The 13,217-nt window shown below is 45.8% G+C and overlaps 1 protein-coding gene across 1 annotated transcript; it reads right to left on the bottom strand.

Moving 5' to 3' along the window:
- Positions 1–885: 885 nt before the first annotated feature.
- Positions 886–12,957, bottom strand: mogat2 (monoacylglycerol O-acyltransferase 2). The gene is made up of 6 exons (XM_035432867.1): positions 12,781–12,957; positions 11,102–11,280; positions 4,706–4,910; positions 4,063–4,237; positions 3,229–3,428; positions 886–2,199 (listed from the first exon to the last, which is right to left on the bottom strand). The coding sequence occupies exons 1-6, from the start codon at positions 12,872–12,874 to the stop codon at positions 2,045–2,047; spliced, it is 1,008 nt and encodes a 335-aa protein (XP_035288758.1). The 5' UTR covers positions 12,875–12,957; the 3' UTR covers positions 886–2,044.
- Between the last annotated feature and the right edge of the window lie 260 nt (positions 12,958–13,217).

Genomic DNA, 13,217 nt, shown 5'->3' with positions numbered 1-13,217 from the left:
TAAAGCGGTTCCATTCGGTTCCGTTAATATTGCACGTTTTATGGAGACTCTGTCACACAGACACTATACAGTGGAAACGATTTGGATACTTTGTTTAAAAAGAACCAGGCCAGAATCCCCTAAAAGAAAACTGCCCCGTTGGAAGAAAAAATACTGAAAGCAATCTCTAGAAGATGCTTCCTGTTGAAGATAAAAATGCTTTTCCCTGCCGTTCTTTTCCTGGTGCGGCAAAAGAAGATTTGGCCAGGTCTGTCTGAAAACAGGCAGCTGGAACTTGTACATTTAATGGTAATTTGTACGTTTAATTGCCACGCAAGCAGTTTATGAAACCGATATGGACACAATTAAAGAGCTCAGTGACCGACAGAAGCTCTCCTAATGATCAGTGACCCCTCTGCACATGCCATGGACATTTGCTTTGGATACCGAAATAGACCCTTGTCTGTTGGCTGCAGGCATGCAATCTCGCCTAAACTGCGCGAGGTCCGGCAGCTTCCAGGCCACTGGTTCGCCGGTCACACCCCCCCCCCCAGTCCCACCCACCCAGGTCCCACCCCCCTGCCCCCCAGCCGAACTCCTAAGGACACTGGGCTGAGTTTCGCCTATCTGCCCGTACGTGCCAAACACAGCGTCCTGGGATTCTGTCCCCACTTCTTTTATTTTTTTTGGAATCGGTAAGGGGATATCGAGCCAGACTTGCTGTTTGGAAATACTTCACTCCTGCTGTAAATCAAATCAAACAACGGTCTTGCAAAAACACTGGGGACGGTTGCATTGTGTCGCGGACGATGCCAAACCAGAGGAAGGGCAGTGTTCCCTCGCCCTGGCTGTCACTAATTGCGGAGTTGCCCGTTCAAAAGCAGCCGCACAAGAGGCGGACGAAACTACTTAATACCGTCGGATTTATTATCGCATATGCATTGGTATTTTACAGCTCTCACACTCGGAAAACAGTTCTGCTTTCTTGGAACAAATTTTCAAAGAATCGTAAACACAAAATATATTTCAAAGTGGTTTTGTAAGGTGTTAGAAACATGTAGGAAAATTGTGTTATTTGGCAAGCAGCATTTGTTTAAGCAGCAGTTTGTTTGTGGGAAAATACCATAACTGCAGTGTGAATTTCTTCCAAACTGATCGGGGACAAGAATTCTTTGTAGAGGGCAATGCTCATGAAAGTTGCGTTCGCACTTGTCGTGATCTGCAAGCATTTTGCAATAGCTAGCAAAGACAGTGTCACCTCTATGAAGATTAATGAGGAGGTATCTGGCTTTGAGAGCTGGCTCCCCTTCATTGGTTTAAGTGTAACGAAAGCATCCCACCCATGAAGAACTCCATACTTGTGTACTGACGTATCACACTTTAATTTAGTGCTCACAATTATTGAGAGGGATGTCATGGCATTATGTCCGTGCACGTACTGCAGTGCTCCTGTCCTGCAAACTGTCAAACAGAGGATTTCTGAATTAGAATTTTGAATTTAGCAGGAGAGAGTGAGAGAGAGAGAGAGAGAGAGAGCAAGAGCAAGAAAGATGAAAGCTATGAAACAGCCTTTTTCTGGTTATTATTCAGGTTTTTTTTTCCCCCGAAAGACTATACTTAGATGGGGAAGAGTTCAAAGCAGCATGAAATTATATTGACTATACAATCAGCTCAGAAGTTCGGCTATTTTAGGTGGCAGCTAAGGGTGGGGTATTTACAGTGTCTGCGAAAGGGACACATTAAGGATCACATGAAATAATCAATAACAAGTTTCTTGCTGTCAACATCATCATCATTATCATCATCATCATTGTCATAATTAAGTAATGCATTTCCTGATCGTTCTCTGTGAGTCCCGAATGAGCCCCCTTCCAATTTCAGTTCCGCGAGAGCGGGGGCAGGGGTCCAGCCTGGAATACCGGGAACGCGGAGCGATGTGTCAATCACACTAACGGGAATCCCGTCTGGAATACCGCGAAGCTGATCCATCGTGTTTCTGGCCCGGTGTGCCTGAGGAGGAGGATGAGGGTGAGGAAGAGGAGGAGGCGGTGGTGGTGGTGGTCCATCAGACGAAGGTGAGGTGCTTGTCCTCGGGGACCCCGAATTTGCCCTTGTGCTCCTCGAACAGCTGGGAGAGCTCGCTCATGTAGCGCTCGTGGAGGTCGTTCAGCTCCTCGTCCGTGGGCTTCTCGTTCTGCTGCACCGGGATGGGCTTCCCCACTGCGGAGGAGAGGGGGAGAAAATTTGGCCTGGGGCACTCTGCATAAAATAACTGCACAGCAATATAGTCGAGCAAAAATATATATTTCAATTTGGTATGACAAACACGTTGTGCAAAAAAAAGAATTGCGCGTAAAAGAGGTTAGACGAGACAACGCAAGAGCAAGAACGTATCAGCTCGTGCGTTCTTCAGCGCTTCGGTGCAGAGGAAAAAAAAAACCACTCCTCGGGCAACCCCCGCTCGCCAACGACTGAGGGAGAGCGCACGCGAGCGGCCCGGGGTCAGCCCACCGCACACGTGCGCCGCCGCGGTCACATGGTACCGGCCGAACAGCGTAGCGCGCCGCGGCTCGGCGCAGACCCAGCGTCCTGACCCGAAAAAAAAACCCTCACCGCTAACCTCTCCAAAAACGAGGAAACCTTTCCCCCCCCCCCCCCGCCGGGCTGCCTTTCAACTGACAATCGGTGACCTGCTCCGATCGATGCGCCTCACGTTTCACGAGGTGGGGGTAAAAAAAAAAAGAGTTGTGGTTTTGCCAAACCGAATGACTCATACAGACTCATTTCAGGTCACAACCGTCTGGGAGCCAGGGGGTTTTGGTAATGCCGCAATTTTAGGGGGATATTCACCAGAGCAAAGTAACCTTTGAATCTTTGATGATTACAAATAGCACAGATTCTTTTTTAAATATCTATCAAAATGCACATTTTCAAAATGCATAGCTTTCTAAAAAAATATTTTTTTAAAGGATCCATTGATGAATTGCTTGATATAAACTTGGTGCTCAAAGAAAATATCTATATTTATGCAGGACAAACAAAACAAATCTAGAATCAATTTCATTTCAGTTTAGTCAATTCAAGAAATGAAGTGAAATTCCATGCATGAATTGGAAGAAAAAAAAAAATCTCCATGGCAGCCTACATTGTGGGCGTCTTCCAATTCGCTCGATCGGATTGGCTGTCTGTTATGTTTGGACGAGGGATGGAAACCGGCGGCCAATCGGGACGAACGGTCGCGCTACTCACCCACGGTGTGGATGGGCTTCCGGAAGGGCATGAGCCCGAAGCTGTACTGGAAGACCCCGCGGGCGTGGAACAGGGGCAGCGAGACTCCCATGAGCCTCTGCAGCCGCTCCTGGACCCATCGCAGCAAAGTGCCGCGTGGGTTGTCCACCTGGTTGAAGAGCTCATTCTCCCCGAAGGAGAAAACGGGCACCAGAGGGGCCCTTCAGGGAGAAAGGGAGACAGAGAGGAGGAGAGACGGAGAGAGAGATGCAGAGAAAGGAAAGAGAAAAGTGATCGTGTTAAGTCACCTGGCTGTGTGAATATGTGTCATCCATTAGAAAGAGAGAGAGAGGGTGAGAGAGTCTAATTAAAATTATGATGTGCGCAGAGGAAAATACAAATACCAGTTTTGATCATGTGCACACTTTACTTTTTACCAATCAAGATTTTCACTGATATTATTTCTCACAAGTGGATTGATCAGAGTTCACTGTTATTGTCACTGTATTTCTTTTTTTTGTACATGTATCAAGAGGGCTAAACCAGCAGACTGAAGCAGACAGATGTTTTGTTTCTAAGATGGCTGCATTCATATTACACAATACTGATTGCAGTGACGCAGTCAAACAGCCACAAGCAGATTTACGTGACCATTCTCCTTCCCCCACAAGCAAGCCTGATGTCACAGGAAGTCCCCCCAAAGGCTCCTTCTCCCCCCCACAAGCAAGCCTGATGTCACAGGAAGTCCCCCCAAAGGCTCCTTCCCCCACCACAAGCAAGCCTGATGTCACAGGAAGTCCCCCCAAATGCTCCTCCTCCCCCCCCCCCCCCCCCCCCCCCACAAGCAAGCCTTACCCATGCTCCATTGCCAGTTTGATAAAGCCCTTCTTATTGGCCAGCAGCAGGGTGTACGCGCCCGGGCGGGCGTCTAGGGCTTCCGGGGCCCCGCCCACAGCGATGACCACCACCTTCCCTCCCTCCGGCCGCTGCAGTAGGTAGCTGGCGCTGTCCTTGTCCGAGGGAACCAGACCTGGGGCCGTAAAAACAGGAAGGGGGGGGGGGGGGGGGGCAGCTTAACGATCCGTTTAGGGACACACAGAAGGGATAATCAATGGTGTGTGTGTGTGCCCTGCGATCGATTGGCGGCCTGTCCAGGGTGTGTTCCTGCCTCTCACCCCAAAGCATGCTGGGATAGGCTCCAGCACCCCCCTACCCCCCCCCCACGACCCTGCCCATGATAAGCAGGTATAGTTAATGAATGGATTTTTTGAGATTTTGACATTTTTTAAAAGCCATTTTGGCATTTTCAGTAAATTCATGATGCTGCATGCGTCATTGATGAAAACATGAAACCAGTCCGATATAGGAGTAGTGGGTATACTGGGCTGTTTAGAAAACCTCTGCCATATTGATTGTAGCTTTTTTCATACATTTGTGAGGTCTTTTTGTAGTTTTTTTTCCCATTGTAAGGACACAATTCAGCGTGGTTTCCCCCCACCTGCAAACATGATGTAGTCCCTGAAGAAGGGTGCCCTGAACCACAGCGGCAGCATGAGGAGGTGGGGGGTCAGGCCGGGGTACAGCGAGGGGAACCCCGTGGACAGGGTGCAGAAGTTGGTGAAGGCCCCGGCCACCAGGATTCCGTGGGGGTGAAACCCGAACACGTAGTTCTTCCGCGGGTCCAAGTCCGCCGTCTTCACCAGCTGCGGCGGACCAGGAAGAAGAGGGATTACTTTTCGGGAGTACTTTATACCTTGTGCATGTTATTTTCTTTTCACTAATCCCAAGTACTAAGATATGACAGCTAGCTGACATAGAAAGACGTATAAGGCATTGTATAGCTGTTTTTGGTCATGTGACTTATGGTTTAATGTAATAGGATCCCACCAAGCCAAAGTAAACTTAAACATGCACTCTCCCTTGAGTTACATGCATGACATAAATATAATGCTAAAACGCATTTTTAAATTGATATTCCCAATGCTTTTTTGGCTTTATATGCAGACGAGGTACATGTAGTGTGCTAATGTTTTCGGTGCAGATTCACATATCGTATATCGTTAAATGTGACGCATATCATGAAAAAGTATTTAAAAAAGTGATATATGCTGCCAAAAACAAAAAACAAGTTGCAAAACGATTCTCTGTCACTCTTATTGGGTTTTAAACACGCCTATCAGTTGTTCCCAGCCAATCACGAGGTAGCTTGAAGCAGGCCGTGTGTCCCAGGTTAATGATTGGCTCTCGATCCGCCTTCAGCCGGATCTTGTGTTTACAAACACATCAGAGCTTCCAGGGCCTCTCTCTCTCACAAGACAATCAACCAATGAATTCTTCGGCTTGTTTAGGTCAGCAGTCCGGTGTAAAATACACTCTGCACCATTCCAGGTCATTCAGACTGTTGTTTGTGAAAGACTTTATCACCGTGGATTCAAAGGGCAAGATTATCCAAGGATAAAAAAACAAACCCAGGAAAGGTTTCCTGGGGTTTCCAGTCCCCTGTTCATCATTGCACCTTAAAGAATGACAGGGTTAGAAAAAAAGATTAAATAGCTGTTTGTGATCTGAATGTGTTTGATTGGAGATTTTTAGGTTGATCCCTCCACTTGTTTGTCCTTTTAAACATTTTTAACCTGTCTAGGATTAAGAGAGGGATGCGTTTTTGCTTGTGATCTGTTAATTCTTAGTAAAAGGAATTACAGGAGCAAAATGTTTGATTCTTCATCTACATGTGTCTATTTACCACATGCTCTTATCCAGAGTCTTGTACAGCTTACATTTTCTACATAAAAAACAGTTTATACAGTGTCATATACACAAGGGTACAATGGCAGTGCCTCATATCGATATTGAACCCGCAGTCTCTGATTTACAAGATCCATTCCCTAACCATTATATCACACTGTTGCACATCCACCAATAAAAGATTGACTGTATTGTTAGCTAGTCAAATACATCTACCAATAACAGACACTGGCTGCATTTTAGCCAGTCAAATACATCTACCAATAACAGACCCTGGTCGTATTGTTAGCTAGTCAAATACATCCACCAATTACAGACAAGGGTTGCATTGTTAGCCAGTCACATACTTTTATTTTGCAAATAGAAGAACTTTGAGAGCCCCCGTTTCCAGCTTTCCTGATTGGTCGCACTGCTGTTGCCATGTCTCCCAATTCTTCTATCATGATTTTAAATGCAGTCAGCCCTCATAGAGCTTGCATTGTATCAGAAACCCGCACATTTCAGATTCTGTAACAGCCACTGATTGGTCAGGGGGGCCAGGGCGCCGAACGGCCGGGGTCGATCACGGATTAATAATGAATAGCAGCCTCGGCCCCAATCAATTTGCACAGAGCGCATCCCTCCGTTTATTCACTCCTTTCCTTTTCTTTTCAAATATTTGTTTGTTTTTCAGCAAAAAAAACAAAACTTTTTTCTCATTTTCTATCCGAATGATGCGTAAAGTCACACGGCAGGGAATTCCCCCCCCAAACCATCAGGCAAGTTGAGATGTGGGAATTTGTTAAGGGTGGTCACAGGGAATTCTGGGATATCGCATCCTGCTCTTTTGCCTCATAAAGTTAACGTGCATTTAAAAGTTCAGTTATTTCATAAAATAAAATATTAATTTGCGTGGCGGGTAATGTGAACATATGGCCCCCTGCAGGTTTCCGAGGAGTCAGCGGGCCCTGATCTTTCTGCGTACCTCACCCTCACTACCGCACGAGTAAACAAGACGTGTGTAACATCGGAGAAAAACATCTTCAGGGGCGTTATCTTGGAATGTTTTTCTCCGTGTGTGAGAAACCTGTTTTGACCCTTATACTGTCAGAGGGTCAGCATTACTGTATGTAGACGCAAGGTCAGAAGATAAGATGTGATGTTCTGGGATGGGAGATATCTCCGGACCTGCGGCCAACTCGTTATATAAATTGATTAACACCGCTTCCGTAGGTGTCGGCTGTAAAATATGGTACGGCTAAAGATGTACACACATGCAGATATGCTCACACAAACTCATACACTCGTCTGCACGTACACTCACACACAGACTCAATCACACACAGTTCTACATCGTTTACTTCTTTTAGGCCAAAAAATGCCACACTTACACAAACACGAAGTGAACTTAATAATCACAGTACGCTAAAATAATCCAGGGCGGAACAGGACTGGAGACTCTGTATGTTTAGCGCTGAACCACTACTGGATTGCAAACTAGTAATAATAAAGATAATAATTCTACCTAAGTTTAATACTCTTGAAATTCCCTTATGACAAGAAATTGATAACTGGAAAATAGATTGACAAGTGGGACGTGGTGTAATATAATGATTAGAAAACAGGGTTTCCAGTTTCAGTGCCCAGATAGGAAACAACTATTGTGCCTTTGAGCAAAGTGCTTAATCTGCAAGGCACTTCATCAAAACCGGACAACTGAAGATATTTGCAGGACATCACCTTTGTGTAAAGAATGTAACTGTTAATGACAGACACACAAAGCTGAATTTCCCCCAAGCCTCTATCCCCGTAGAAACCAGAGCGGCCAGCGCTAGGCCTCTAAGCCTCTCTCACAGAAATCCCTAAACAGCAGCACGTGTGGCTCTGGATAAGCACAATCCCCGCAGACTGCCCTGTTTTTCTGTCGGCCAGTCCCGCTCCTCTCTGTCATTTTCGCCCCCTTGAGGCAATGATTGGCTGACGGCCATTACAAAGGCTAAAGGTCAAGCTCACGTCTGAACAACAACAATGATAAACTACCAATCTGTTTAAGAGCCTGCTAACTAACACACGTCTTTTAGAGAGAAAAAAAAACTACTACACAGCAGTATCCATTGATACATTGCAGTACAGAGCAATTGATACATCGTGCAATTTATTAGCTTAGCAGAAACACCGACTGTGCATTTAGTTTCACACATAAACCGTATATTCATTTTGGCACATAATCAATTTACACAGCTAGGCTTTTGCTCTTAGTTTTTTGAGTGCCTTAAGTGTGCTTTTTCAAAGGTACTATGATAAATCAGAGTCAAAAGTGGGACCTGGAAAACATACGGGGATAAAAGCCAGGACTCCAACCGCCATGGCATGCTGTAAGACTAAATCTATTGCAGTTTTATTTAATTATGAGGAACTGTTGACATATCCTGGAAAATTATTGACCAAATCTTATGGCCTAAATGAACAAGAACTAAAAGAATACCAAAATCTAATGTTTAACAATATGTCTCAATTAATCACATGCTGGAAAGAAAATTATGAATTCTATGTTATTCATATACAATTATATGAGTTACATAGCAGGCCCTCGTCAGAAAGCAGGTTTTAAGGAAGAAGGTTCTTTGGGTTATTCTTTCAATTTGACTGCACTCCATGTACGGCATTGACATAGCTAATCTTACCCACAAGATGGCAGTGATTAGCCAGAAGGATACACTTTTGAGGCTCATTGCATCAGGTAAGCGAATACTCAGGAGAACATTATGACATTGTACTGTTTATACCTCCCAAGGCCATATACTCTACTCTACTCAATGTGGAAAAACATATGCACCCACCCACCATCGCCAGACTTGCACCAAACATTATCCTGGTTAACAACTAACCAGTAAATTCTGGAAAACCCCTTTCCAGGAACATGAATAGACAGCTTGACACGTTGGCAACAACCGTAGCTATCTCTGTTCAAATTAGGTTTTTTTTTTCTTTCTTGTTTTTGGTTTTATTTTTCTTCCAAATAATGAATCATTTTATATCTCCTCTTAAAAATGAGCCTGCAATTATGTTTTTTTTTTGTCACAATAGCTAAACTGTGACCAAAGATTCAATTATATCTTTCTTTCTGCATAAAGGCAGCAAATTTTGGTGAGTGAGCGAGTGAATATTATATCAAACTGTGTTCCTCAACAACCAGCAAGGACAATATACGCCAGAACGATCGGTTTAATGATCAAAGACGTTTGCGAAACATATTGATCAGGCCTAAGGGACAGTTCTATTCACTTGTTCTACCTGTGTGTTTGTGCACCTTTTGAATTTTTGCTGTGTGCCGTTTGCAGTCATACTTCCTTAAAAAATTATTGACTCTCGCGGCACGGTTTGCCAGAGCTTGCTGAACGAGGACGAGAGCGTTTTCCCGAGCCAGTGTACAGAACCGACACCCTGTGAACCACGTAGCTAATGGTGAACCTAAAAAAAAAAAAACCAACAGATGTGAAATCTGGGACCAGATAAGTGCTGACGGAGGCTGGCAGGCCCTGGAAAAGCCAAAGTTCTGGATCCTGCCAGGACATGGCAACAGTTCCATGGCAACCATTCCGTGGCCTGGCATGGCCCTGTCGCCTGGCACGTAAATGGGACTCCCAGGCCAGCCTGAAGAGGGGAGGAGGGGGGGTGGTGCTCCAGACATATCGCAGTTGCTCAAAAGTCCAAACTGCAAAGGTTCACCATTCCCGCTGAGGAGAATGATAACTTGCGGCAGGGAGAAGGGTGGGGGGGGGGGGGGGGTGGTTCTTAAGGAGGCTCATGATGTGTTTACTATTGTACCGTTGCCTCAACGGGAAGTCGAGAAAGAGGATCAAAATGTTCAATTAAATATTCAATACAATATTCAAGTCGATATTCAAAACGTTGCAGACAAGAGATTTTAAATACTTCTAATGTGTAGAAATTACAGAGACACACACACAGACAGAAACACACAAACACATTTATAAATACATATACGTGTGTGTGTGTGTGTGTGTGTGTGTGTGTGTGTGTGTGTGTGTGGGTGTGTGTGTCTTAGAAAGACTTAAAAACATCATATGATGTTTTTTTTAATTCCCTCAAAAAAGAGATATCTTTGTGACCTCCTTTTTGTGTTTTTGTCAGCTGATCTTCAGTGAAGCAACATCACAAGACATTTGTCAGTCTTTTTCTAAACAAGAATGCGGAGTGTGTCTGTGCACCGCGGGAAGTCCAAAGACAGTGACACAGCAAAAATTAAGTCTGGAAGAAACAGCCACGGAGAAGAGCCAGCAGTCTGTGACTGTGCATTTACCCTGGGAGGAACGCCTAGGGCTTGACTAAGGAAGAAATTATTATCTTTTCTACAAATTCACCAAATAACAGGGATAGAAACTTTTACAGGCAATCAAGAAATCAAATATGTCACCATTAGAATAACTTATTTGTGGGAGAAGGACCTTTTTGGTACATGTCAAAACACCGGTCAGATATATTAACTTGCTGCACTTAAAGGACATTTGCAAGAGGCTCTGTTGTGTCAGCAGTGGAAACAGACGCTGAGGTTGTAGTTATCTGAGACTAGACATGCCCTCAGTCTACGCCAAATTAACTTATTATGCGTGATATAACACTATTGAATAGCAACATTTTACATTTAGAACAATAATAACTTTTACTGCTTGTGATCTGTACAGCCATAAATTCAATAGAAAAAAAAATAATTTATGATATGATATAATAATTTATATAATTTAAGGTACTATGTGTCCCAAGGATATCAGATGCACTAGCCATGTGAATATTTAGCCACTGCCTTAGCTATTGCAGATGCATGAGGTTCCTTGTTCTGGGTGCCACTGAACTGGATTTGCATTAACTTGCTGAGTCAGAGGAAATCTGAGTCTGAGTCTGAATCTCACAATGGACCCATTAATCTTTAACGGCTGACCAGCAGCCTGGAATGATATTCCGGAGATGTTGGCGTTGGCGTCTTGTGGAAGAGGCAACCCAACAAACAAGCACCTACTGGACCACTATTGGCGCTAAGTGTTTGATACGAAAACATTTTCATCCATCCCAGCCTACTCCATTTGGCCTGATTGCCACGGCAACGGGGGGGTGGGAGGAGTCTGCGCACTGCGCGTCGCCTGTCACTCACCCGCACAGGGAAGTAGTCCCGCATGTGGTACCAGACGGACAGGTCGCACAGGAAGTTGAGCCGCCTCCCGCCGCGCGAGGGTGTGTCCCAGTCGACGAACCACCAGGCGGCGTATAGGGCGCTGATCAGCCAGAAGCGCGTGAAGAGAAGGACGAAGAACAGCACGATGCAGCACGGCGCTGGAACACATTACCCTCGGTTAGCCAGCAGAGGGCGCTGTGGTACAGTGAAAACGAACGAGAACCTTCCTGCAGGACTGCAGAGCCTGCACTTTATATTCTTGGTGGGAGGGAGGAAAAATGCAGGAGCAAGGGACCTCCCCACCCTTTTTTTTAAATTGGAACATTTTTTAATTTGGAAATTCTGGGGATTCCCACATTGAAGCATGGGAAGGGAACACAAGAAATAAAGCATAAAACTAGTGAGGTTAAGCATAAAACATCTGTGACACTTCCTCTGTTAGACTGAAGGGGGCGCTGTGGTACAGTGGTAGTTTAATTTTAAAGCCACTGGGATAAGGAATCTTTTTCTGCAATAAAGATCTGACCCACAAGGGCCATAACAATGTTACACAAAAAAACAGTCTAGTCATTTATACTGCCTCTAGAACATCAATCATAGATCCATCTCATCTGAGATCATTCCCTCTTGGGAGATAACGTTGTGCTGTATTTATTTATTTATTTGTTTGTTTGTTTGTTTGCACAGATAGACAGAAAAGATAATGAGAGTGAGAGAGACAGACAGAGAGAGAGAGAGAGAGAGCTTGAGAATCAGGCCTGGGTGGGCTTGTGCGATGGCCAGGAGGACTACAGAGAGGGAGAGAGAAATCGCAGTGCAGTCCCTCCCCTATGCTGTCCATGAGAACCCAGAGTCCACTACCTCAGGGGTCCCCCATATTGATCTGTGAGGGTTGTGGTTTCCGCAGGTTTTCACTGTCCCACAGCATTTAATCACTTTTTTAAAGTCACATCAATTAACTTACCTCACCTGCAGCCTGCATGATTTTCTGATTGTCAGGTGAGGATGAGAACCAGCCGAGCCTGCGGCTCACTGGGACCAGGGTCAGGCACCCCTATGCCAGGTCAATGTCCACGTGCTCAGGGAGGTTTTAACACTTAAGGCTTCAGTGACAATGGACCTGGAGCCATGGCAATCTGGCACTCTTCGCGGCGAGATACAAAAGACTAACCGTGCTGTTCGTTCACACGGAGACACACCCTCCGCTGACCTTGCATGCGGTAATGTTGTCCTTTAGATAATCTGATCTACACAACACCAAGAAGGCAAAACTTCTAGGGTATCAAGAATATTCACATTGTGAAAGAGCCCCAGTTGCACAGAAGCATTTTAGAGAATCCTGAGTGACAAATGCATTTCTAGGTTCTCCTAATAGCTCTGTTTGTCCTTGGAATAATGCGATACACACTCCCTGTGTTCCCTGTTTTCAGCACACATTCCACACACACACACACACACTGTATCAGCCTAAGGAAGCAAGAAAAAAAAACGAAAATCACATCAACACCTGGAACAACCTGAGACTACCGCAGGAGCAGCAGAAGCCGCGGGACGTTAGCGTTAGCGTTAGCATTCGCCACCCGAAGGAGCGCTCGCCCCCCACCGGTCGAGGCCCGTCCGACCGCGCCCGGGTCACGCCCCCGGGTCGCGCCACTCACCCAGCCCCAGGAAGGAGAAGACCCACTGGAGCACGGCCGCCGTCTGCAGCCTCCGGGGGAGCGGGACGTCGGGGGGGGCGAATTCGATCTTCATGGCGGCCGGCCGGCGAGCGGAGAGAGAGAGGAGAGCCGCGCGTTCCCGGGGGCGAGCGAGGCGAGGCTCCGCTCGCGGTCCAAAGTCTCACACCTGTGCCGCCGAGGTTGCCTTATCTCGCCGGCGATCCTTTGAAGTGCGCCATTGCTAGTCCCCCAGGCGGACGATATCTGCCGCCTGTGACCTACGACCCCAATTACACCGCGTTTCCAGCAATGTTCTGACCTCCGATGTGCAGACTTACAGGAGAGATGCAATCTACGCAACAAAATAATTATTATCTTAGTAATATATTTGTTATCAGGGGGCAGGCACTAATGCAGTGTAAACCTGACACCATAGG

Source organism: Anguilla anguilla, chromosome 9, assembly GCF_013347855.1.
Source record: "Anguilla anguilla isolate fAngAng1 chromosome 9, fAngAng1.pri, whole genome shotgun sequence".
NCBI lineage: Eukaryota > Metazoa > Chordata > Actinopteri > Anguilliformes > Anguillidae > Anguilla > Anguilla anguilla.
This window is presented reverse-complemented; position numbering and strand designations above follow the sequence as displayed.

What these genes read in the sequence shown, in the direction of transcription:
- mogat2 (XM_035432867.1), bottom strand. Translation starts at nt 12,874, where the DNA reads ATGAAGATCGAATTCGCCCCCCCCGACGTCCCGCTCCCCCGGAGGCTG. An exon ending in AAACTGGCAATGGAGCATGG is followed by an intron (nt 3,429 to 4,062) that starts GTAAGGCTTGCT and finishes TTCTCCCTGAAG; the next exon opens with GGCCCCTCTGGTGCCCGTTT. An exon ending in GAAGCCCATCCACACCGTGG is followed by an intron (nt 2,200 to 3,228) that starts GTGAGTAGCGCG and finishes TCTCCTCCGCAG; the next exon opens with TGGGGAAGCCCATCCCGGTG.